General features: G+C 42.9%; 11 protein-coding genes across 11 annotated transcripts; 5 read left to right on the top strand and 6 right to left on the bottom strand.

Annotated features, from left to right (window-relative positions):
- Positions 1–835: 835 nt before the first annotated feature.
- Positions 836–3841, bottom strand: SS1G_01709 (hypothetical protein; the record flags this gene model as incomplete). Its single annotated transcript, XM_001597465.1, has 1 exon — positions 836–3841. One exon carries the CDS (start codon positions 3839–3841, stop codon positions 836–838), a length of 3006 nt encoding a protein of 1001 aa, XP_001597515.1.
- Positions 3842–4599: 758 nt separating this feature from the next.
- SS1G_01708 (conserved hypothetical protein) lies at positions 4600–5021 on the bottom strand (the record flags this gene model as incomplete). Its single annotated transcript, XM_001597464.1, has 3 exons — positions 4600–4707; positions 4797–4944; positions 5008–5021. The coding sequence occupies 3 exons, from the start codon at positions 5019–5021 to the stop codon at positions 4600–4602; spliced, it is 270 nt and encodes an 89-aa protein (XP_001597514.1).
- A 1192-nt stretch (positions 5022–6213) lies between these two features.
- On the bottom strand, positions 6214–7140 carry SS1G_01707 (hypothetical protein; the record flags this gene model as incomplete). Its single annotated transcript, XM_001597463.1, has 1 exon — positions 6214–7140. One exon carries the CDS (start codon positions 7138–7140, stop codon positions 6214–6216), a length of 927 nt encoding a protein of 308 aa, XP_001597513.1.
- Positions 7141–8126: 986 nt separating this feature from the next.
- Positions 8127–8769, top strand: SS1G_01706 (hypothetical protein; the record flags this gene model as incomplete). Its single annotated transcript, XM_001597462.1, has 3 exons — positions 8127–8309; positions 8360–8601; positions 8652–8769. The coding sequence occupies 3 exons, from the start codon at positions 8127–8129 to the stop codon at positions 8767–8769; spliced, it is 543 nt and encodes a 180-aa protein (XP_001597512.1).
- A 405-nt stretch (positions 8770–9174) lies between these two features.
- Positions 9175–9988, bottom strand: SS1G_01705 (hypothetical protein; the record flags this gene model as incomplete). The annotated part of the gene is made up of 5 exons (XM_001597461.1): positions 9175–9406; positions 9461–9524; positions 9578–9667; positions 9795–9915; positions 9977–9988. The coding sequence occupies 5 exons, from the start codon at positions 9986–9988 to the stop codon at positions 9175–9177; spliced, it is 519 nt and encodes a 172-aa protein (XP_001597511.1).
- Positions 9989–11075: 1087 nt separating this feature from the next.
- SS1G_01704 (hypothetical protein) lies at positions 11076–13062 on the top strand (the record flags this gene model as incomplete). The annotated part of the gene is made up of 2 exons (XM_001597460.1): positions 11076–12253; positions 12312–13062. 2 exons carry the CDS (start codon positions 11076–11078, stop codon positions 13060–13062), a joined length of 1929 nt encoding a protein of 642 aa, XP_001597510.1.
- A 2188-nt stretch (positions 13063–15250) lies between these two features.
- Positions 15251–16539, top strand: SS1G_01703 (hypothetical protein; the record flags this gene model as incomplete). Its single annotated transcript, XM_001597459.1, has 4 exons — positions 15251–15295; positions 15354–15731; positions 15861–16164; positions 16298–16539. The coding sequence occupies 4 exons, from the start codon at positions 15251–15253 to the stop codon at positions 16537–16539; spliced, it is 969 nt and encodes a 322-aa protein (XP_001597509.1).
- Positions 16540–16843: 304 nt separating this feature from the next.
- On the bottom strand, positions 16844–18097 carry SS1G_01702 (hypothetical protein; the record flags this gene model as incomplete). The annotated part of the gene is made up of 1 exon (XM_001597458.1): positions 16844–18097. One exon carries the CDS (start codon positions 18095–18097, stop codon positions 16844–16846), a length of 1254 nt encoding a protein of 417 aa, XP_001597508.1.
- A 1496-nt stretch (positions 18098–19593) lies between these two features.
- SS1G_01701 (hypothetical protein) lies at positions 19594–20879 on the top strand (the record flags this gene model as incomplete). Its single annotated transcript, XM_001597457.1, has 2 exons — positions 19594–19596; positions 19920–20879. 2 exons carry the CDS (start codon positions 19594–19596, stop codon positions 20877–20879), a joined length of 963 nt encoding a protein of 320 aa, XP_001597507.1.
- A 1805-nt stretch (positions 20880–22684) lies between these two features.
- On the bottom strand, positions 22685–23749 carry SS1G_01700 (hypothetical protein; the record flags this gene model as incomplete). The annotated part of the gene is made up of 2 exons (XM_001597456.1): positions 22685–23683; positions 23744–23749. 2 exons carry the CDS (start codon positions 23747–23749, stop codon positions 22685–22687), a joined length of 1005 nt encoding a protein of 334 aa, XP_001597506.1.
- Positions 23750–24327: 578 nt separating this feature from the next.
- SS1G_01699 (60S acidic ribosomal protein P2) lies at positions 24328–24773 on the top strand (the record flags this gene model as incomplete). Its single annotated transcript, XM_001597455.1, has 3 exons — positions 24328–24486; positions 24542–24674; positions 24727–24773. The coding sequence occupies 3 exons, from the start codon at positions 24328–24330 to the stop codon at positions 24771–24773; spliced, it is 339 nt and encodes a 112-aa protein (XP_001597505.1).
- Positions 24774–25130: the final 357 nt, after the last annotated feature.

The following is a 25130-nucleotide window of genomic DNA, read 5'->3' as shown; positions in this document are numbered from 1 at the left end:
TAAATTTGCAGTCTTATATAAATCCTATATAAATTGAAAATTATAGTTTCAACTTTTAACATCTTAATTAATAAAATTATAAAAAATCTGAAAGTTCTAGAATCTATTAATAATTATATAGCGAGTTTGTAATTCAAATTTCATCAAATTTTATTAATTCATTGTAAAGTTATTAGTAGGTGAAACTCGCGATTCGTGATGTAAAAGAGTGGTCCGAATTAAGGTGGTCCGAAAGGGGGGTCCTAAACTTGAACAATCAAACACTCTCAAGTTTATAAATTAAACAGACTCACTTTCTCACCTCGAATAAAAAACATTACAATAAACCAACCTCATCATCTGAAAACCCTACCACATTTCTAAAAGTGAAATAAAGCTCAAAAACCAATTCGATGTTCACGAGTTTGAGAAAGAGCATTGAGTTGTGTTATGAGATGGATATAATCTTATCTATATCACGCTGTATGAATTGTCTTTTTGATATGAAATAGAGCTTAAAATTGCTAAGATCTAATGATCGAAAAGGGGAATATGTAATCATCTGGTATTATAAAACAAGCAAGCCGGTTGACAGTGAGATATTACTGGAAAAGTAAATAATACAAAGTTTAAGTATCCACGACATCAACTCATCTTATCATCATCATGAATTCGTAATACCTATCCACAACATCTTCCCTCCGTTATCCTCTTATATTTGTTGGTTTAAAGACAATTTCTCGGGATATATCTCCATGAAAACTCGCAATGACTTGCATGTTTATCCTAGAAAAGCATCTATATCTTCAAGGCCAAGATCTTCATGAAGGGATTCGATATCCAAATCGGTCATCCCCTACCATTGAACCATACCCTCTTCCTTCTTACCCCCAAACTTCAATACTCCATGTTTCCTCCTCTCCCCCAACCACCTATCAATCCATATCTTCATTCGCTTTCTTCCAATTTCAGTACCAACATTTACAGTTGGAACCACTTTCTCAATTCTTAATCCCATCACAAACATAGTCAACTCTCTAAAACTACTATGCTCAGAATACGGTACTCCAAAACATTGCGCTTCTTTCGTACTTCCTCTCTGTGGTATTAGCTCCCCCATATCATATTCTGATCTCCAATTTGAAGCATTAAGAATAGTATGAATTGGTGGAGAATCCACAAAACGAGAATTCGGTGGCTTATAACTCCAACCACTTGGTCGAAATCCTACGACACGTGTGAAGTGAGGTTTATAGCCAGTGAGATAGTCCTGTAAAGTTTCAGGCCGTAGTTCCATAAGCATCTGCATATGGATTTGTGCTTCTCGAGGATCTGATGTCAACCGACTGGTAAGTTCAGGATCTTCCAATGCCGCACATATGCGCATTTTCCCTGGGACTGCGTAGATTTTACAATCTAGAGCCCGGGCGATACCAAGAACAATGCGCTCTTTACCAATGCTATAGGTACCACAAACAACAAGAAGTCGACCACGAGCTTTCTTCTTGTTTTCGGAAGAAGTTTCTAGAGTGTTGGAATCTCCCGTTTCGGTAGGAACAGATTTGATAAACTCTGTCATTTTGACTCCAGCTCGTTCCCTCTTGACTGTTTCCCATGCATCACTCTCTTCTGCATTTTCTTTGCTAAGACTAACACACATATCTGCGCATGCCTTTACGACATCATCTTGTGATGGGAATGAGTACTTAGGATTAAGGTATGTGGTATCAAGATAACAGACATCAATCTTTTGCTGTTTAGTCTTTCCACTAAGCGTGTCAACAACGTTGGGCATTAAAAGAGGATGAGCAATATGCGCTGGGCAAGCACGAAAATCACCACAATGTAGAATGCGCTGAACTTTAGGATTTTGACCACGAGTCGTAGTCTTCTCAAAGAGAAAAAGAGAGCTTCCAGGGCAATGATTTGCAGGGATCATTGTTACTGAAACGCCTTGAGTATTAGGCACTTCAATCTTGTCCTCGAATTCAATGGATACAACCCATTTCGGATCCACTTTAAGTTGTTGTTTGACGAGATTTCCGGTGACTTTGCTGCAATATATTGGACCATATGACCAACTAGACGTCAAACCAATGTAATGATCGCTATGAAAATGGCTCAAAAAATAGGCGTTACAGCCTGTAACTGCACCATATCTAAATGCATCAACGCAGATGAACAAGCCAGGCATGATCTTGTAAAATGGGCAAGTCCTCAGATGTGCTGGCTTTCCTCGAGACGACTTTTCTTTATCTGCAGCATTCGCCCACGCAGCGTCTTCTGCATGACCTGACATGATCTTGGAGAAGGCGGATCCTCCTTCGCTATCGAGGTCGATAGGATTCGCCTGCCCTGGTCTTGGAACTGCTGATTTCCTAGCAAAACGGTTTCTGGCGATGTCGGGCATGGTCAATTTTGTTTCGTTTGATCCTGATTTGACCTTTGCTTTGATCTTCGTTGGTAGAGGAATGGGCTTCCCGTCTAAACACGCATTGACATGCATCGAGGCTTCATCAGACGTGATACTACTCAGATTCGCATCGCATAAAGGGCAAGTAGATACATTTCCTTCTCCTTCATTACTGTTGACTTTATCATCATCAAAACCATTGAATGAATCTTCGTCATCCTGTACTCCATCGAATGCTTCTAGGTCGTTTTGCTTTTCCATCCATTTCCGCTCCAAGAATTCTTCGCCATCGAGCTCCTCATCAGGAAAGTCACCCATATCCTCAAAGTCTGCCCATGCATCTGCACTTGTATTTTGATGCTTCAAAGCTGGAATTTCTGGAATTGCACTGTTCCTTCTTTTGCGTTTTCCTTTCCCCTTGTCCTTAGCATCAGCCTTGTTTGGACCTTTCGATGTCTCTTGCTCATCGTACTCGGATTCCGACTCTACTTTTCCTTTGCTCTTGCTGTCGAAGTACTTAGATTCCTTTAAAGTTTTTTGTCCCTCATCTTCAGATAATGACATAGTCCTTGTGTTCCTTGGTTGTAATGCTTCCCATTTCGCTTGAGCTCTTGCAACAGGAACTCTCTTTTTAGGCTTGAAAACACTGCCCCCCAAAGGTAGAACTGTTTCAGTAGATGATTTGGCGGCAGTATTACTGATAAATGATTCCTTCTTGATATCCAATTCTGCAACGCCATTTTTCAAAGAATCTTCAGTCTGAATTTCTTCTCTACGTGTTTGCGCTTGAATATGATGCCCAGTCTTGAGGCCTCCCATAAAGTCTTCATCGCTATCGGAATCATCTAGAAACGGTCCCGATCGACGAGGTGCTTTGATTACAGGATCCACCTTTTCAGTTGTCATAGGGCTTTCGGCTGGAGGAGGGGTACATGGCTCGGTCGATATCGAGGGCGTGGTGGAATTTTCTTCGGAATCTTCAATTTTCGAGTTGTCTGAAAGTTTGCGCTTCTTGATCGATCCTTCAGCCTCATTGTAGCGCTCATTAATTAAGCCGTCACTAGCTCCATACAAATCGTCGTCTTCTATTTCTGGACTAGATTTGCGAGGAGGAAGCTGTGATACTGCGCCAGTTCTCTGGGCTACAAAGAGAGAGTCATCGTCTTTGAGTGGATTGTCCACTTTCTTAAAGAAGTTCAGAATATTGCCATTGGCCCTCACTGGTGTTTTTGTCATCGCACTCTTTTTGACCGGTTGCTTGCTAAAAGCAGAAGCAATGGTATTTGAGTTAGGTCGCGGGGTAGTTGGTTTGTTTGTGTTTCGAGGGGCCATTGTAGTAGCCTGTCGAGCAATTGAAAGCGTACCGGGTGGCGTAGGAGGTCTACCTGTGGAAAGTTTCGGTGCAGAGCCTGTAGATTTAGTTGAGCCTTCTCGAGAATTTCGAAACATAGTAATTTACGTGATGTACTATAGCTGTGAAGCGTTTGCCATCGATATGGCTTGTTCGTTCGTTTGTTTATGAAGATGAAGGATCAAGGGTAAAGCGGGAGATATTTGTCTTAATCATTGAAGAATAGACAGTCCTGGGTCGGTCTTAATTGAATGCCATAGATAATGCAGAGTTATTGACAGAATGAATTGAACTTGTAAAAGGATTTTGGAGATTGCAGGAGAGTCAGAAGTGGTTCACGGAAAGCCGCCAAATCTAAGTGGATGATGCCGATAGACACGGGAAAAAGCGCGTGGCTTCACGTTATCACCTGACAAACTTTTATGGAGGAGGGGCAGAATAGGCTTTTATATCTGTTTGCATTTTGTGAAAACACCTACTTTGAAACCATGTACTCATTTTATTTGCTTTTGAGAACCTCGAATATTTGGGGCAAATTTTGGATTTTGATTTTTTTTTCGTACACTTTATGGCAATTCATGGCCACGAATTTGCCAAATTTGTTATTCCGTATCAGCTTCCCATAAAAAACCCATAACTTAAATGTATGGTGGATTACTGCGGTGCCCTTTACTGTTCTTCATGCCCATCCCCTCAGCTGTTATCCATAAAGTATATCCTCCGTGGAGGAATGTGCCATCCTAATTACTATCCTCAGGTTTGAATTCATGCCTTTATTTTCCTTTCGACGCCTGCTGTGCAGCCTCTCTCCTTGTAGCTATAATGATCATTAGTCTCTGTATGCACTGTGCTGCCACTATGAAGGACCCCTACCATCTTCCAAAAGTGTTGTATCAACTGCGCCACCAGGAAGATGTACGTATCTAACGACACTTCCTCGTATGAAAACATTCTTGACCGACGACTACGCGCGCATTATCAGTATCACAAATATTCGAACCACATAGTCCATCGCATCTAGTGCATTGCTTCCGCACAAATTGGACAACTGACCAGGTGTGGATATTTCAGCTCCTCCACTACTTGTATATCATCCAGCTTAATATTCAGGTATTGATCGACCGATTTTAATATGCCTTTGATTTGAATATCGTTCTTAAGCTCGACCGTAACTTCAGAATCCACCAAGGTCTTGAAGAAGCTATTTGTAGAGGATATCCGTTAGTTGCTGTGGCTCAAAAGCTTGTCATAAAATCGCACACACCTGAAGAATAGCATTTTGGTAGACTTAAAGATAAATAAGTCTCGACGTTGCAGAGTCCTTGTAGAATGCAGAGGCCCAAAAATGGAGTTAATCACTATAAAGTGACAATGTCGGGATATTGATGCCTTAGGCAGCAAAATGTTGAATTGGGCACGGTCCAGAACCTCAAGCTTCACCCCGTCTCACCGGGAGTTATCTAACTCACTGTAGATGGTTTATCTTGCAGCAATAACCCAAAACATTCAAAATCAATCCAACACCGTTTTTTTTTTTCATTCTTCCCGTGTCTTTGCTAGCCTTTCATATCCAGTTTATATTACAGCCATCAAAGCGTCTATCTTGTCTCCTAGCTTAACAAGCCGGATGGAGATTCATATATTCTGCATCACTGGTTGAAGTTCACCTCGATGAATGCTCATAGTCTTGTCCCTTCAGAATCACCGCTCTAGTCCGAGCAACTATTCAGGAGAGCCGGTGAAATTCAAGAAAAATATCACGTTGTTAGTTTTCGAATACCAAATGATATTCTTGAGCTCTCTCTCCGCTCCTTTGATAAGGAAATGGAATCATTTCCGTGGTATTTCGCTTCAGAAGTGGGAAAATAGTTTTTCAATCTTCATTATTTCTCAATTTGTTCGTACATACTGCAGAGCTGAAATAGTAGGCTACTGAATGGCTTCTAGTTGCGTGGAAAGAACTTTGCTATGTTGGGTGATTTTCTCATGCGTGGCTGGCTAAAAAAATTAAATCTGGGAAAGTTGGGGAATATGGAACTTCCGCTGGTTTTCAAATGTTTATTTACATACCACAACAGGAAAAACTCAATTTGAAACGCGAAATAGGAATTTTCAAGTCACGATATGGTAATGTTATTTGTTGGAGCATCAAAAGCAAAATCATGGAGGATGTCTCCATGCGTTCTGCTTAGGCTGGTGGATGATAATGTGTCTGAAATTTTGGGGGTTCGATTCTTTGGCTGGGCATAGATAATCATAAGTGTAGGGTAGGGTGGCTCACGGAACGGTTCATGTCTACTTTTCTCTCATCGTTGCCTGCTATGATAAGAAGCTTGAGACATGAATCGTCACATAACGCTCTTTGTGACGATGAAATCGCTAATCATTTTTCTCTCCACATAACATAGTTATCGTGATTCTAATCATACATGTTGGTTGATACGTATATACGCCTATAGTGCGTTCATACTCATAATTCCCTGTCCCTCTCCCCGCCTTGACTACCTTGACCTATCCTTTCTAAAAATTCACCCATCCACTCTTTCTTTCCACTTTCCGTCCCATAAAACTCTTTCCCATACCATGCCCAACATTCATCATTAACAGCATCACCATTACATTCCTTCTCACCCTTCTGAACTACATCCACCTTCGGCCAGACTCCCAACCGCGCACCCATGCTTTCATCCAAGAAATTGTCCATCAAAAGTTGAACGACACGTTTACGGACGACATCGTATTCAATTCCAGACTTTAAGAAGACGGACTGTAGGTATGAAGTACCATCTTGCTTCAGGAAAGACTTTTGGATTTGAGGCGATTTTAAGAGGCCACTCAGGGCTGCTATTTGAGATTTGAGAGAGGAAGGTGACGTGTTGGGGGCCGATAGCTTTTTCTGGAGTGCAGAAATAAGACTTAATCCTTTCACGCGAAGGGCAGGACAAGTGGGCGCCATGATGCTATCGTGGAACAAAGACAGGGAGGCGACGGCAGTAGGATTATTCTGTAGAGAACTAGAGAGAATTGCAGACGCTGAATGATCACTACCATCTTCAAATGAAGATTCCTTGGCCATGAGGCATATTAGGGCAGAAACTGCCGCCTCATCAGCCATGAGTTCCGATCCGTAGTAAATGTCGTGTGACAGCTCCGAAAGAGAAGTCAGCGCTGCACTGAGAGATGCATCTTGTCCTTTCAAAGAGGCAAGAGAAGTCCGGAATGACTCAAAGTCAGATGATGAGGGCGGTGGCGGTTGTATCTTCCCATGGCCACTGTAAGCCGGAGGGCTTGAGGATGGTTGCGGTTCTTCCGAGGATTTCACTTCAACACCTTCGATCACGACCATGGCTTGTTCCGTAGGAATATCAAGTTCCAGGGTGACATCATCACCTTCCATTGGAATATTGAGACGGGCTTCTTTCAGACCGGAAGATATGTTTAGCCGAACGTGAAGGCCTGGTGGAATATCTTGCCCAGGCTTGATAATTTGAAAGTCTCTCGTTGGTTGAAAAATACGGGGGTAACATTCCGCTTGGTTGTCAGTAGGGCATATAAGCTCTGTATCTGCAGATGGTGATGCTGCTGGGTTTGCCGAGAATGCCCTCGCAAATATAGGAAGACTGAGCCATGCTAGGCTCAGTATACTGCGTATTTGCAAGTTGACCATTTTGAGGTTTGGATGAATGTGATGTATAAATCGAGTGCAAGAATGCTCTCTTCCCAAATTCGTCCTTCAATCTGCTAAAATTGATAAGATTCGTTTGGCTTTTCTTCTAAGCCGCCTCAGATTTCTCCTCTGTCTTTCTGCCAGGTCGAGGTCCTTGCAGGCTTTATCAAAGGCTTGCAAGTCAAATGGCTGAATTCTTCCTTCTATTTGACTCTGTTTATCGACTAACCACTGATCCAAAATCCAAGGATAATTTTCGAAGCAGGCTTCTCCTTCCCAGCTCGAACGTAGAAGAGGACAATCTTTCCACTTCACAAGATACCAGATGTGGTTGTTCTTCCCCACTATTTCGGTGAGTATCTTCTCCGGGGGTCGCTCTTCAGAATCACTTTCTAATGAAGCAAGAGATTCTGCTGAAGTTGAATCTTCTGCTTCACTATTTAAATCTAAAGCATCGATATGAACCAGTTGATCTGCTGGGTTATTTGTAGTCATCGTAAGGACAAGTGGCATCCAGATAAGTACAGATTTACTCATTCATTTCGCTCGGCGAGTTGGCAGAATTCACTTGCCTTCCGAGGTTGGCGGCGGTCAATGGGTTAGAATTATTATTGCCTGAGGATCTATTAATCAGCAAAGGTCAATCAAGTGGAGGGTATCCAAACATGCCGGCTTCCCAAGAATGACATATTGAAAATCAATTGATACACAACAAAATGTTCGCCCTCAGGAGAAAGGCGGTTCAATCTGCCGACCGAGTTGGAAAAGTAACTACTCGAGTTTCGCGACGATGGGCATCTGCAGAGCATGGAAAGACTGGTCATGATAACCACCATTCCGCTGGATCAAGTACAGACCATGGGCATCATCATGCTGGTCCAAAAAACGAGTCGTTCGGAGTGAGCTTGGAACACTCCACTTGTAAATTCTACGACTAATGATGATATAGACTGGGTTCTTTGTTGTTCTCGCGGCTATCCCCATCTCGATCGGAGTGTATCAATACGCCCAACCATCTGCCGATGGAACTCCCTCCGGCCTTACGAAGCTGATTGACAGCTATTCATACTATACGGAGAAATGGGCCGCAAGAAATGCCCTACACGTTTCTATGCTCGAACAAGCTGCTTTCGACCGCAACCTTTTTCAGAGTGATACAGGCAGTGCACATGTCAATCTAAGATTCCCCGAGTTGGTCTTTACATCTCCTGTATCTTTGCTCAAGAGCTAATTCCCTATAGACAATTTAATACAGGATCCCCTTGGAACGTACCAGCAGGTCATAGAGCTAGAGACATGGAACAGTTGGTAGCGCATTATGAGAAGTTCAACAAGGAAAACGAAGATAAGAAGCGTTGAAGACCGAAATACAAAAATACCCGTACATATCGCTTTAAAGGAAATCTCCCATTGTATAAAGTTTACATACATTTATGGTCACCAAGTTGGTGATCAAATTTTGTGCAATCATGAAATTATACTTACGGCCAGCGGCCGAGTGGGACGTTAAGTTTTGAGTGCAGCAAAATTACCTTGCAGAAGCGTACCGGAATTCCTGAACAGGGTATAAGAGCCGTGAACTAGAGCCAGTCTTAGTTGTCGAAGCCGCTTCTTTCATAATTCTATATACATGAGAGCAGAACATAAAGATTCTCCGTGAACTCCAGATCCTAGACTATTTTCCAAACGCCACCAATACAGTATGTTGCTCACGCAACTTTTTTCATTCCCCTTGAATCTTACTACTCAAATGTCTGTTCCTCCCTAGTCCCACCATAAGCAAGGCCCTAATCCAACCTCTTCCATCGAAGCTACTATTTTATAAGGTGATTCAACTACTCGTGATTCCTCATTCTCATCTTGCTTGTCGGGGCCCAATGGTGCTTGATCATTCCATTGCTCAGAATCCACCCGAAATCGCACTGTTTCCTGGTTATCGAAGAAAAGTTGTGTACCGTCTTCGGTCTGCCAGACAAAGACTTGCTCGTTATGGTCACTTGGTGATGATTAATAGCCGGGTGTGGAGAAGGGGAGGAGGAAGCAGACTTACAAGTGTGAACCATCTGGTAGCATTTTTGCGGGAACGAAAATTTCATCGAAGAAATGAGTACGAACTTAACATTGTCAGTAGAGCTTAAGATAACTGGCATATCATATGTACACTAACCTCTAATACCACTCTCAATAGAGCTACTGATTCTCCCTGTCATAATTTCAAATTTGAACGGTCTGAATACAACAATTCGGAATTCAACTGCTAAGTGGTTAGCAAAACATAAAGGCTGTGATGATTTTCAGGACCCATGTACCATTGACATTCACCAGACCATCACCATGTCCAATCAGACCTTCTGAGGCCGAGAGCAGATCATAGAAGCATATACAAAGACCAATCTTTTGAATCACTTTGTTGGCATATTTAAGATTGATATTATCCTCAATTGCTTGACTAGCATTCTTTCCCAAATCTTGAGGCGCGATCTGGACTAAATCGGCAATTTTGGTCTTTCGAAAATGAGTGTTAGAATTGGATTTTTGTTCCGTAATCTAGAAAGGAAGTACTCACGAGAATGAACATGATAATGTACCCAGGTATCCCGTGGCCTAGGGAAAGTGTTGCTTTTGCTTCTCGTATGCCTTGCTCCTCCCCAAATATCTTCTTCCCTTATGGACGAGTGATTCTCCAGCAAGCCGCCAATTGATGTGAATTTAACTTCTAGAAAAGAAAAGAAAAATAATAGAGAATAGAAGAATGAGAAGGATTCGAATAGCTTGAGTAGGATCTTTGCTTCTTCTGATATTCACTTTTGTGAGCTTATTGGACAGAATGGAACGATAAACAAAATTCAACTTTGATAATGGATTTTTAAAAAATCCAAGTAAATTTGTTCTTTTTTGTTCCTTCCCAAATCTGTAAGATTACCACTTTAACTGTACTCTGGAAGACCCTTTCTCTAAATTTATCATCAACAACATCTGAGAATTTATCTAGTAGGTATGTTACTATTTGAGACGGTCTTTCCAATTTTCACAAGATCTTTTCACCAGTTCGAGGTTCAAAATCAATAAATCGATCAAGGAACTTACATAAGCCGATTTATTCAAGATTGGGAGACTTTCTATTGGCTGAAGTTGTGCGACAATTTCCACACTAAATATCCTCCGGCCAAATCATGGTTGCGCAAGGCAAGGCTTTCTTTTCCATCTCTTCATCCTCCTTTTCCAATAATTATTATTTCATCGCGCGATTGGTTTTCATCAATTAACATACCGCTACATCAGTCCCATATACAGCACCTGCATATCCCTCTACCCGACACGGTGCACCCGGTATCCAGCCATCAGCACAAAGCGGTTTGCGACAACCTTTAAACGCCCCTTCAAATCCAGTGCCTTTAGCTAGTCAGTACAGCAAACCAAATATCTACCAGGTTGTCGGGGATTTACAACATCGCCCCCCACATCAACACATCAACTTTCAGGTCAAACAAACAGCGCCATCTTGGAATCACTACGGTCAACTCAAGATTCCCGTTCCTGCGCGGCCTCCAATCTTCCAACATCCCATAAGTCGAGACATTCAACAAGACCATCAGCTCACCAAATCCACGACACATCAAACACTTACACAAAACAATTTGCAACCTCAAGCCGCGCAAGTCACAATGGCTGGAACGCAGCAGTATAACTTTCCCCCTCCTCCACCTCCTCCCTCCGGGCCGCCGGCTGTAGGGTATCCCCAACAAAATCCTCAGTACGGATATCAACAACCTCCCCCATATCAGCAGACGCGCAACAACGGTCCCCCAAGAGGTGGTGGAAGAGGTGGTCATTCTGGTCCTCCTCACCCACATCAAAATGGTTACAATGGTCCACAAGGCCCTCCGCAGATACAGGGCCCGCCAAGTGATCAATATAATCCGCATAATCCGGCACCTTACATAGGGCCACCAAACAGTTCTCAAGGTCCTGGCCATAACGGTCCACCCAGTAATTACCCTCAGCAATGGCAACAACAAGGTCAGCATGGCCCCCCTCAGCATAATCATGGTCCACCTCAACAAGCGCACCAGCCACCACCTCAGGTTCCTCTTCAAGCTCAGAACTACCATCCTAATTATGCTCCACAAGGCTTCAATCAAGCACCACCACAGTATGGTCCACAGCAACCTCCACCATTTCAACAACCTTATGGACCACCTTCCCAGCAACCACATCATGGTGGCCCACCCCAACAATGGCAAGGTCCACCTCAGGGACAACCTCAGTTCAACAATAACCATAGAGGCCGCGGTCGCGGTGGCTTCAATAATGGCCGTGGTGGTCATGAAGCACCTCTCATGGGGCCTCCGATCCGCATGGGATTTGAGAACGAACGTGGAGATCATATGGCTCAAGCGGGCACTGGTTTCCCTACTCCCCATTATTCCACTCATCAAACTCCCCCTGCTCCGTTTTCTCAGCCAACCTATCAAGCGTATCCCCCACAAAACTTTCCTAATGGAGGTCATGGTGGACAGCGTCCACCAAATGATTCTCATTCTTTCAACTCGAGCTCTAATCGGGGCAGAGGAAATGGGAATTTTAGAGGTAGAGGTCGCGATAATTTTCAATTTCGCGGCCGGGACAACAATCGTCCTTTCAATGGCAATTCACAATCTCCTCCGATGCATTTAAAGCCTGCAGGTGCAGGGGACAATGCGAAGAAGAATAAGAAGAAGCGCAGAACAAATACCCTTGGCTTGACACCGAACGGTGTAGACCATGAAGATAGCGATGATGAAATTGACGATGTTGATGAAGAAGCCCGTTTGGTCACTTTGCTTGGTCCCGACACTCCACAGTATGTTTTGCAGGCGCAGAAGATTAGTTCTTCTTGTTCTATCGCTAATTAATTTTAGGTTACCTGCAGATCTCAAGGCATGGCTCGCTGAGCGCAAAAATCGCTTCCCTACGAAAGCTCGTAGAGAAGCTGCTGCTGAGGAGCTTCGCTTGAAACGTGAGCAGAATAAGACCAATAGGTTTAAGAGAGAGCCTGAAACAAAGGTCGTCAAAAAGGATGATGGAGAAACCAAACTCGAGAAACAGCAACGCAAGGCCGAGAAACTCAGATTAGAACTTGAGAAGGCTGAACGTAAGATCAAACAGGAAATGTCCGGTGGAAAACGCAAGCGTGAAAACGGCGACGAGGGTGACGAAGACCGTGGCCAAGTGAGTGATGATGACTCTGATTCATCCAGTTCCGACTCAGGGAAGCCGGATGCAATGTCGTCGCGAAACAATGGTCATAATGGTATTGTACATGCACGAGCACCACCAACAAAAGCTCAGCTTCAACGTCACTGCAAGTACTATTCTACTGGTGGCACCTGCGGCAAGAAGGGCAAGTGTCGCTTCGTTCACGATCTGGACGTCCGTAACCAAGCTTTGCGAGAGAAGGAGTTGAACGGTGGTAAAATGACTATTGCGCAACGTCTCATTCTCAACGATACCGCCAAGGATGATTTGACCATCTTGAAGTCTATCAAGTACCTCAAGGAGAAGGGTTTGATGCCAGAGTCGTCCTCTGTTAGTGCACCACCAGCAGAAGAAACCGAACCCAAAACTGAGGAGAACGATTACACCGACGCACCCGAATATGGAGAGGTCTAATCTTGCTTGTGAAAATGTTTCTTCTGAATCCAATCGATTCCAAGCTGTCACACATCATGAACCCTCAGCATCTCTCTCGATATGCTCGCTCGATATGTATTTGGTAGCCATTGTGGCGGAGCAGATTGAATATCAGGGACAAGATGTTGTTTAATGCGTTTGACATATTCACATCAATTTCTACCGACGATACGCGAGTAATCATCGAAAGTCTGATAACTCAAAACTTTTATCCTTGATAGTCTACCTTTTGCAGTTCTTGCTTTGTATTTCAAATTAATGGATTGGAGAGGAAGTAAGGGAGCGCTAAGGGGGGTGTTCTTTTTCATCTTGTACACTTCTACAATCCTTCGAGGCTATGCTTCATTGGTTCCCCGATTTTTCTTTATTCGCGCTAGCCTTTCCTTGTATTAGTTACAGTTCACTTCAGAAAAGCAAACACATTTTCATATTATGAAACCTTCTATCGGATTTAATCAAGATCCGTTACTTGTCACTCTTGTGCGAGTTTCATGCCGATGAGTCGGAGCATGAGTTCGATGGCAAGTTTGCTGGAAGTCAACCAAACTGAATGTAATATAGTTTCCGTGGTATTGTGGAAAGAAAGATGTGTCAGTAGGCACCAACTTAATTAATTAGGCTAGAATACGAGTTCCCGAATCAATCTACTCTTCATGATTGAGTGAAGATGCTTAATTGAGCAAGATGCTAAGAATCTTGTGGATGTAGAATCATGGCCGACTACGAAGGAGTCGGGAAAAGCGAATTGTCCCGCCTTCCGCTTTTAATATCAACGCCTTATATTCTCTGATTTTTTTAATATTGCTCTAGATTTTTGATAGATCATATATGTGACGCCTCACACCTCCGGGTCACGTGGCATGCCCCGTTTGTATTTAATCACAGGAAAACTCTCTACTCTTGTTTTCCTTCTTCTTTTTCTCCTTAGCTTAGTATTTTCTAATACAAGATACTTGTCACGATTCATTAATTCATGTGACCTCGAGGACCTTGAGGACCTTTTGGACCTTAGGGTCCCAGAGGTCCTCAAAGATGATATAGGGTATATAAACATTCATTTAGTCTCGTAGTTAAGGAGCTTCGTGCTCAACTTAGTTATCAATTAGTTTACCTACATTCTACTTGATCTAGTAACGACTTCACTTCCAAGTGAATACCAGTGATAAAGCCTTAACCTACAACTACCAACCAGACGAAACCTTAGGCAGCCGCTGCCTTTAGTACAGTATCGTTACAATACTTTACCCAGTATTCTTGAGTGACAATATAATAGCTTTATTATATTTGCTTTTTTTGTTTTAAGATATATTAAGATCATAAAAGAAACTATTTTATAAATAATGACATGATTTTTGAAGATTGTAATATATATATATATTACAATATAATTCAATTTTATAAAATTGAAGCGGTGTTACGTGACGGTTGTTACCTACTAGTGGCTCACGTGCACTAGCCCTTTATATAAAGACCTTCTTACTTAGAATCTTCTTAGTTCTTTAGTTTTAGATTCTAAGTAATTGAATTGACTCCGTTTACGACTTTTCCGTCACAAGCGGGACAATTCGCTTTCCGCGGATATTTGACTAAATATAAAATTGGGGCCAGCCCCTCTTTATAGAAGGTTGGGGGCCCCTGCGGCAGCCGGCAGATGTTAAATGCTACCCTCATCATCATTATTATCATCACCATCGTCCCCTGGTTCCTGGCACGGAATTCCGGTGTTTCAGCCCTGGAATCCCGCTTTACCCGACCTAACCGGTCAATTTTTTGGGCTGGTATTGCGGGGTTCTGTGGAGTACTACTGTATGCTACTCTGCTTCAGGTGAATAGTCTCGCGTGACTTACTCTACTCCCTCTATAAATATAGAGAGTACTCTCTCGAGCTCTTTTGCTAGAATATCTTGAGTTTCAGTTCAATATTCATTATTATTTCTTGTGGACTCTGTATCCGTGACATAAGTCTTATATATATAAAAAATCGATCCCAACACGCTGTCAAGTTTAATTGTTCAGCTTGTACTTTGGTTTTCCTTCAAGTATATGCTGTACTAAGAGCTCTTCATATACTGGACTTCTATCCTTGTGGAATCTTATCTCAGAATTACTCTTGATCTAAAAGTTCCAGAAACCACACACGATCTATTTCCAAAAAAAAAAACACATCATGGCAACTCCATCAACCGAGGGTTATGCGCCCGAATGGCTCGAGGTAACTATATCCTTCCAGCTGCCGCCTCAAATTCACACATGAAACTCACACACCACAGGTCGAGAAAACCCTGGGAGGTCGTCCTCTCCTCGAAGGCAAGCCACTAGAAATTAGAAAGCAATACAGCGAACTAGTCCGCACCATCGCAGCGCAATCCGCAGGCCCCGATTCCTCCGTCCAAACTCGTGATATCTCCGCCGACGGAATCCCAGTTCGTATCTACACCCCTCCAAATACTTCTGCCGGAAACCCTCTTCCTCTAGGTGTATATTACCACGGCGGAGGCTGTTGCCTCGGGGATCTCGATTCCGAGGATCCGTGGTGTCGTTATATCGCTAAGACGGTTCCGTGTGTTCTCGTCTCAGTCGAGTATAGATTAGGTCCTGAGTATAAGATGCCGGTCATGTTGGATGATAGTCTTAAGGCTTTTGAATGGGTATGTGCACTGACTGTGATACTTCCATTCTAACTCTTTTCTTTTCTGTTCCCCTTCTCTATTTTCATGTATACAATTCCCTAAACCCATGCGGTATCCACCCACATCACTCACTCACTCCCTCTCAAGGCACGAAACCACGCCTCAGAACTTAACGCCAACCCGGCGCAAGTCTTCACAATCGGCGGTTCAGCAGGCGGCTGTCTATCTCTCACCGTAGCAAACGATCTCATCGTCGCTGGTAAAAAAGACCACATCCAAGGCATCGTCTCCCTGGTCCCCGTAACCGCCCATCCATCTTCCATCCCTGCCGCTTACAAGGAACACTATAAATCGTACGAGGAAAACGCAGCTGGTGTTCCGATTCTAGATCGAGCCGCTATGGATGTATTTCTTGGGGCTATTGAGGCGGATCCTCATGATGAGAGAATTTGTATGTCTTTTTTTGTTTCCTTTACCCTCCAAGGTTTTGGTTATATACGTCTATATCCATCTCTGTGATTTTTTTATAGTCTTATATTTATATCTATGGGGAGAAACAAAAATTAACACTCCATCAATCTTAGTTACAACGCTTTCCAAGCATCTCGATCAATTTCCTCCTACGTATATTGCTACGTGTGGGAAAGATCCTTTAAGAGATGATGGTACGGTATTGGAAATAATGTTGAAGGAGAAGGGGATCAAGACGAAGAGTGATTTTTATGATGGTGTGCCGCATTACTTTTGGATGTTCCCCGGTATGAAGGGTAGAGATGAATTTTTGGACAATGTTTGTGCGGGCGTGAAGTTCGTTTTGGGTATTTAGGTTCTTGGATGGCTATTCTCACGCAAGAGTCCTTTTTTACATTTGGTTCAGAGGTTTTGTAGAAAATGCAAGTCTAGCTTGTGTGTTGTGAAGAGTTCAATTTTTATCTATTTCCCAACCCTCAAATAAGAAAACCCCATGAAATTTGGATCAAGCTAAGAGATCCGTGTAACGTTATCCAATCATCTAGATGTAAGATTTGAGATAGAGAGGTATTTAAGATGATGCCCCAACGCCAGCGCCCATGCATTTGCAATCCATATGCATATGCGATTCATGGAAAAAGCAAAACCTAATCTAGGACTCATGAAGTGTAATTTTCCAAGCCATTGGAGATTTTGGGCCAAACGACGGCTTTTTCCAACGCTTGCAAAACATCTGCTTTCAAATCCTCTGCATCTTCAACTCCGCAACTAATACGGACTAAATCGTCATACACACCAATGGCCTCTCTGTGAGCCTTGGGAATGCCAGCATGTGTCATGCTGCTTGGTACTTCTACCAAACTCTCGACTCCTCCCAAACTCTCTGCCAATGTGAAAATGTTTGTCATTTGACAGAATTTTTCAGCTGCAGCAGAACCTCCCTTAATACGGAATGAAAGCATGCCACCTCCCATACCATCTCTATGTTGCTTGAGAGCAATTTTGCGGTGCGGGTGGGAGTCCAAGCCAGGGTAGTTGACGGCGATGACGTGGGGTGAGCTTTCCAATGTTTTGGCTACCAATGTCGCATTAACTGTGGCTTCCCGAGCTCGGAGATGCAATGTCTTCAGACCACGGTGAGCGAGCCAGCTGTCAAAAGCTGAAGGTATGCATCCAATGGCATTTTGCAAAAAGCCTAATCTCTCCTTCATAGCGTCTGAGTTGAAAGCGGCCACTCCCATCACTACATCGGAGTGTCCATTGATGTATTTAGTGACAGAGTGAACGACAATATCAGCTCCGTGGTCCAAGGGTTGTTGAACGTATGGGCTCATGAAAGTATTGTCAACCACAACCATGATGCCATGTTCGTGGGCCGCTGTAGCCACCGCTCTAATATCCACAAGACGCAGAGTAGGGTTACTGGGAGTCTCGATCCAGATGAGTTTTGTCTCTGGTGTAATATGATCCACAACATCCACCTCGATCTCTGGCGTAAATGTAACCTTCACACCATGAGCCTTAGCTACCTGTGTGAAATATCTGTGGGTTCCACCATAGACGTCCGATACCGAAATAACATGCGAACCAGCGGCTAAGGACTGCAAAATGGTAGCCGTGGTAGCAGAGCCAGAAGAGAAAGCTAAGGCGTATTTTGCGTGTTCGAGAGCTGCGACAGCCTGTTCGAAATTGTCACGATTGGGATTGGAGCTTCTGCTGTATTCATATGCACCAACGGGTTTTCCGACGGCGGTTTGCGCAAATGTTGTAGAAAGGGAGATGGCTTCGATGACGGCGCCAGTGACAGGATCATGAGGAGATCCAGCATGAACTGCTAGAGTGCCAAATCGATGGACTGGCGAAGGGGCTCGCGGAGGAGTTTCAATGGGATGATCGAAGCTTGGAATAGTCATTGTGAGGAGGAGCGCGGGTTGGTAAATTTACGGAGGATTTTCTTTTTCTTTTTCTTTTCTCCAAACACTTTTTTTTTCACTGATGGGAAAAGAAGAAAATATGCGAAAAGTTTGATAATTGTTTGTCACGAAATATAGAAAAAATAGTTGCGGGGAAGTTTAGACTTATATTATTCTTCTTCACTATATTAGAGGAAGAAAATATGAAAATATGCAGGCGTCTCTTGGTTATGGATCAAATTGGTAATAATGTGAGATGGTTTGAATGTCGTGACGGGGTAAACCTTATTTGTAAGAACAAAGGCGGTAAATATAGATTCTAGATCAGCAACTAAAGCACGCAATTTCTCTAATGGAGCGAAGGGATCTTCTAGTAATATCTAGTTTTAAGTAGGAATAGGCAGGAGGAACGTATAATATGTCATCTGGCTGCTTATATGCATGTGCATGATGTTGGTAGGCGGAGGAGGTGAGCAAATGGAGATATTATGAAGACGTCATGACAAATAGCTATTGTGCTTTTGAGAGTGTTTAGGTTTATGGTTAACAATTGGTGGAATCATTGAGCTCTTTTTGAGTCATGAGAATTCAAACACAGGAGACGGTGAAGGTTGTTTATTACTACTAGGTAGGTATATATAAATAACGAGAACCGTAGAATACTGAATTAGCTGTAAATATAAGATCTTAATATCTAGGATGGTAAAGATAAGATAGATTGTGGGGCAGAATAAAGGTTATTTATTGTTGGTGAATTTAACCGCAATTAAACGGGTAGAGCCGGAAATAGCCGGAAACCTCTTATCGATTAAGATTGAAGTGCCGTATTAAAGTTGGCAGAACACTTTTTGATTACTTAAGACCTGAGGTAATCTCACGTGCCCAAAATATCGGGGCACTTTTAATCCGTGATCCGTGATTGAAAACGTTGTTGTGGGTCTAGATCGAGAAGGCTGAGATGCTGACTAACACTAAGAAAGACCTCCGTGAGGAAAGTATTTGATTGGTTGAATGAGGAACCAGGATGCCACAATTAACTCAACTTCCGATGTTCCGAATTCCGATTCGTAACTACCCTGGTACTCAAAAACAGTCTCGATGGTAAACAAATCAATGCAAATCGAAACACTAAGGGATGAATTTTGAACTTATCAATTAGATACCTCTGCTCAACATCCTTCACTCAAAAGAGATCCAAATTTCTATCTCCATTGCATGTATTAGGAACAGCTCCTTTTCAATATGAACATTTATCGAAATAGTCAACCTGCTCGCCACCTTTGATCTAACTTCCATCTTGTATTTGTCCCCTGGTAGTACAATACAATGCCACCAAGAAGATCGCATAAGAAATCCAAAGCCGGATGCCAAAGATGCAAACATAGGAAGATCAAGGTAGCCAGTCATTGTTAATGGTATCATGAGATGTCATGAACATATGCTAATTCTGAGTCAGTGTGATGAAAAACATCCCTTGTGTGGAAATTGCCAAAAACATGGTCCGTATATCTTCACTAACAAAGAGCAGAATACATGTTGACGTTGATTATTAGGCGTTTCCTGTGACTTTGCCGACAACCCATCGTCACCTGACTCACCAGCCTTCCAGCCTCCATCGCTATCTCACCAAACTTCAGATGAATCTGTGGCCCATGTATCATCACCAGCTTCTACCAATTCGTCGATAATGCCATTCTATCGGTCCCCTGCACAGATGTTCAGGGGCCATAGTAATACGGTACATGATCGATCACTTGAGCTCAAGCTTATGCACCATTATACAGCAGCGACTTCGAAAACTCTATCTAATGATGAAAGTCAGGAAGTTGCTTGGTCTGTCAACGTACCGTCGCTCGCTTATAATTCTCCATTTTTGATGGATGCTATTCTTGCTGTTTCTGCTCTACATTTACGTATATTACAACCCGATGATCGAAGTCTCGTACGTGCTTCACATAGTTACATGGCATCGGCGCTTGCTCAATATTCTTCCCTGTTGAACAGAGGTCCATCCGAAAGCAATGCAGAAGCTCTTTTTTGTACAGCTGCTCTCATTGCTTTTCAAGCATCGGCATCCCGCTGTGTCGAGAATGGAATTGACGGTGATTCTGATAGTGGTTATGTCTTTCCACTCGCTTGGTTTCATTCTTTTCAAGGGGTGAAGACAGTCGTCATAACTTCCTGGCAATGGTTACGGAATTCCGAGAAAATATTTCCCATCATCAATGGGCAGCCTCCATTAATACTGGATCTTGATCCTGAGCGCCGAGCTTTCTTTGCTTATTTACTCGAAGGTATCGACAACGAATCAAGGTCAAATGATGCTTACATAAATGCGGATACGAAGCGGGCATACGAACATGCCGTTGCGATGCTAAACTGGGCCCACCAAAAACCAGAGAGAGCTCGAATCCTTGGCTTTGCGGCCACCGTATCGCGCCGTTATATTGAGCTGTTAAAGGAACAGGATCCTCGTGCTTTAGTCATTTCTGCATGTTTCTTTGCTATGACACGCGTCGTTGATGAAATTTGGTGGCTTCAAGGTGTTGCCAAGAAGGAAGTGGCTGGAATTTTCAGTTTGTTACCGGAAGAGTGGTGGCCTAAGATGGATTGGCCGATGAAAATTTCACATTTTGAGGGAAAGCTAGATGAGAATACTTGGGGCACTTGTTGGCATTCTGACGGAACGCCAAAACGAGAAGAAGGCTTCAATGGCAATCTTATCTCGCATATTGACATGTTGGCACAAATTTTGAACCAAACCGCACCGCCACCAGATTGAAACAATTCATACCTAAGTTGTAAATTTGCAAGCGCAGGAATGGGATCCCTTCGTTTAATGCCGGATTATTGCGGTTATCGAAGTGTTGGGATTGAGATAATAGTCACTGACTGGGAAAGAAGCACTACTTACTATTATGCACGCTTCCTCCTAGGCTATCGGGAGAACCCCCGGGCATATATATACATACGGCCAAACAACACAGCCGATTACTGATGCTGATGATGATGTACAGTACGAGCCATCGAGCTCCAAAACTTTCAGGCTTTAATGTGTAATCAATATGTAGTACAACTTCATGCATGGGCGCATGAAGCACAAAGGATGCTATATTAATCAATAAAAGATCTTAAGATCTTAAGATCTTACATTCGTATAATCTTATGTCCCTCTTTACTTTTAAAATTTTGTGAATCTCATGGGAATAAAGACAAAGGCTTCTTCCTTATATTATACTTATCATGTTCTCCTGTTAGAGATAGATGTGATATTCTTCGAGCTTCTTACATTCACTTTATGCATATAAAAGACATCATGAATGAATGAACTAAAACATTCTCGTCTTGAATTTCTTTGTGCTTTGAATAGCTAGATAAAGAGTAACCCTCAGTCAACTTCGAACCTTAAACCTCAAAGATCGTCAAATTGCCTCTTCACGTTAATTATTTTACTTATATTATACTCGAGTAAGCTTCTGGATCTATGGAGTTGTAAGATTGGATTTTTGAGGTTGGGGAGTTATGGATTAAGGATTAAGGATTAAGGGATGGAGGGACGAGGGATGGGGGGATGTTGAGGTGAGGTTTGTTAATTGGGTACGTATGTCTGTATGTATGTGTTTTATATTTATATTTATATTTATGTTTGGGGATATGTTTTGGATATGGGTATGGGTTGTGGGCTTTGAGGGGAGGAGGAGAAGGAGGAGGGCAATGTACAGGCATATACATACCTTAACAAACCATAAGTAAACAGAATCTAGACCTCACTGTCCTCTCACAGGAATAACATTATGCAAATATATACACACACACACACACATATATAAACAATAATGCCGAATCTACTACCCCTGAAGTCTAAGGTAGACAGACATACTGAAAATACAGAACAAGCTAGTCCAGAACCACAAGAACATTTTGGCGGTCCCTCTCCATGGCTATCAAAGAGGAAGTTTTGAAGGAGCAAGTAGTGAACCCTGACCAGGAAGACCGAATCATCTTAAATAGAAGTTCCGAGGGACGCTGTATATTTTTTGATACCCCAGTTTAGTTTCTGATTCGTGGTTTTATATATATAATTGTACATATGAATACTTGAAGTTCCAATTATTGCGGAGAACTTGTATACTTCCTTTTTGTATGATGAAGATAATATTATATGTAGAAAGATAATACTGACATACTGCAACCTTATTATCACTGACTGCTGCTACACCTGGATTGAGGTCATGATCGATATTGTAACATATATATGACACAACAGCCCTCGAATTTAATGGAGGAGATTCATAATATTAAAAGTATTAGGTAAAGAGTTCATATACACGCTGCCGGCATCCCTCATTACAATATGACCTTCTAATATCCATAAAGGCTATGAACGTATGGAAAGCAAAAGACAATCAGCGTGAAGTAGCAAAGCAGCCTTAAGGTATGTTACGCCTGCAATGCCTGTGTATCTCATCTTCCCCCCAAACTCCAAATCGCTAAAATCAAAAAATGCATCAATCCATAGCATTCCTGAAGCAAGTACCCATCCGTATCAATCCTTGAAAAACATAGCCAATATCCCTAATTGGTTAATCATCTTCTGGACTTGGCCATAGCTGCAAGCCTTGCTCGTTTTTCAGCTTTCTCCTTCTTGAGTCTGTTCTCCTCGGCAAGTGCCTCAGCATCTTCCTTCCTTGCAATAGCAGCAGCCAGTTCTTCTTCTTCATCAACTTCAAATGTTGCTGCTTCCATATCAGAGGATACATCAGATGCATAGTCATCCTCCTCAATATCTTCCTCCATATCGTCCTCGTCCTCATCAGTGGCGTAGTAGCGATCAAGATTCTTTCTACCATTTTTATATCGGTCGTTACCTCCACTACGAGATGAGTATGAAGATGTAGCAGGTTTGGAAGTAGTTGTACCACCGCCTGGTCTTGGGCGAGCAGTTCCAGTGTATCCAGTTGTCGCTGTTGCAGCCTTTTTAACCTTCTTTTCAACAGCTGGAGGCGGAGCCTTGGCAGACTTCATTGCATTTGTACCACTTTGACCACCTGGACCATTCCGACCTGAGACCTGGCTAGACCTCTGAAATTTAGAATCCGGTTCCAGTCCCTTTTGAATAGTCTTCCCTTTTTGCGTCCTTGCTTTATCCATCTCTCGTTTCGGCGGTGCTTTTTCGATGGATTTGTGTTTAATTACTCCGACCTGTCCCATAGAAGCTTGAGCGGCTTTCCCTCGTGCCAAAATCTCCTGAAATGACCCTTTCTTGGGAGGTTTTGCTGATTCGGTGGAAGAAGGTGGAGGAGTTGGTTGTCCATTCTTGAATGTAGTGTTGGCGGTGTTAGCCGAGCGCGGAGCCGGTTTTCGCGAGTTTGTGTCAATCCTCATCCTGCCCATACTTGTATCAACAGCTGTAGGACGTTGCGCTTGGGTGATCGGTTTCGTTGTAACCACAGTATTTGGCTTTTGCAGTTTGTCAACCGGCTTCCTCAAATCATCGTTTGCTTTTCGCTTTGGTGGGAGAGTGGCGGTCGGCATCGTCATCGTTGGGTTTGGCCCCCCGGAAATCTGGGCAAGAAGATCACCGATCTTGATCAAGTCAGTATAGAGATAATCTAGAGTATAGGAAATGAGCAAGAATGGACGTACCGGCATGTTGAATGATATGCTTGTGGTACTCTGAAAATGCGAAGAAAGGAGAAGATCAAAGAATAATGAACAACTCAACCGCTGATCGCGTGGATTTCTCACTTCTTGTATTGCATCAGCACTTGTAAGTTTATAAATATAATGCTAACAGCAGGAATAGAATTTTGAAAGCCGCGGGATCGCAAATAACTGCGCTTCCAAAGGAAATGTTGTATGTGTATTATTCCTGTAAGTTGTTGTTCAGGCACTGAGTGAAAAGCAAACGGCGGCTTTAAGTCCAATTCTATGTCACGTGACTGACTGTACAGGAATAGCTTAGTGCAAAGCTATTTGCCCACACAAGAAACTTTTTGATTTTAATCGAAATCGAGATCCACAATCGAATCTTTTACAAACTTCAAAACTCTCAGAACTTGAAATTTCAGTCTCCGTCTCTTGCGGTTAAATCGATTGATATACCTGTTCTTCTAACGAAACAAATAAATGTAAGAACTTCTTCATGCTGCATACCATACAGAATTTATTCGCGTTTGAAATCAACTTTTAAAATCATCGACTGACAGCGTTTGCGCATAGCATTCAAAATGAAGTACCTCGCAGCTTACCTCCTCCTCACCATCGGTGGAAAGGCCTCCCCTTCCGCTAAGGACATCACCACCGTTCTCGAGTCCGTCGGAATCGAGATCGACCAAGAGCGTCTCGACACCCTCATCAAGGAGCTTGACGGAAAGGACATCAACGAGGTTAGCACGATCGAGAGTATGCGCATATGTAACGGTAACTGACATAGAAAACTAGTTGATCGCTGAGGGTTCCTCCAAGTTGGCATCCGTTCCATCTGGTGGTTCCGGTGCTGCTGCCCCAGCTGCTGGTGGTGCTGCCGCTTCCGGTGGTGCTGCTGCTGAGGAGAAGGCCGAGGAGAAGGCTGAGGGTATGTTCTACTCTATTCATATAATCAGGATACCTACTAACGCCATAAATAGAGAAGGAAGAGTCCGACGAGGACATGGGTTTCGGTCTTTTCGATTAAGCAATCAATTGACACACCCACGAACTCGATGCTCTCGACCTGCCGGAACATCATTTCGACATTTCTGGGGGAACTCGTGCAGGCTTGGCCTGTTATTTGTATGCAATTTGGGTAGAGGGATGGATTTTCACCAGCATTCCCATGACAAGCATTTATTCATGCAAAATAGAGCAATAAAGACGTGATTCTTCAATTACTATCATCTTCGAATAGATGAGTATCTATGAGAATATACAAATGCAAGCGAAATGACTGAATATATTTATATCTGTAATAAATCGCTTGAAAACAAGTGCTGGAAGCCTTCTAAATTTCGCGTGAACGAAACTTACGCAAATTGATCCCTCCATTTTCCGG

The sequence above is a fragment of the Sclerotinia sclerotiorum genome, genomic scaffold (genome assembly GCF_000146945.2).
Source record: "Sclerotinia sclerotiorum 1980 UF-70 scaffold_2 genomic scaffold, whole genome shotgun sequence".
NCBI classification, from domain to species: Eukaryota; Fungi; Ascomycota; class Leotiomycetes; order Helotiales; family Sclerotiniaceae; genus Sclerotinia; species Sclerotinia sclerotiorum.
Note: the sequence above shows the minus strand (reverse complement) of the source record. Positions and strands in the feature narration are given on the sequence as shown.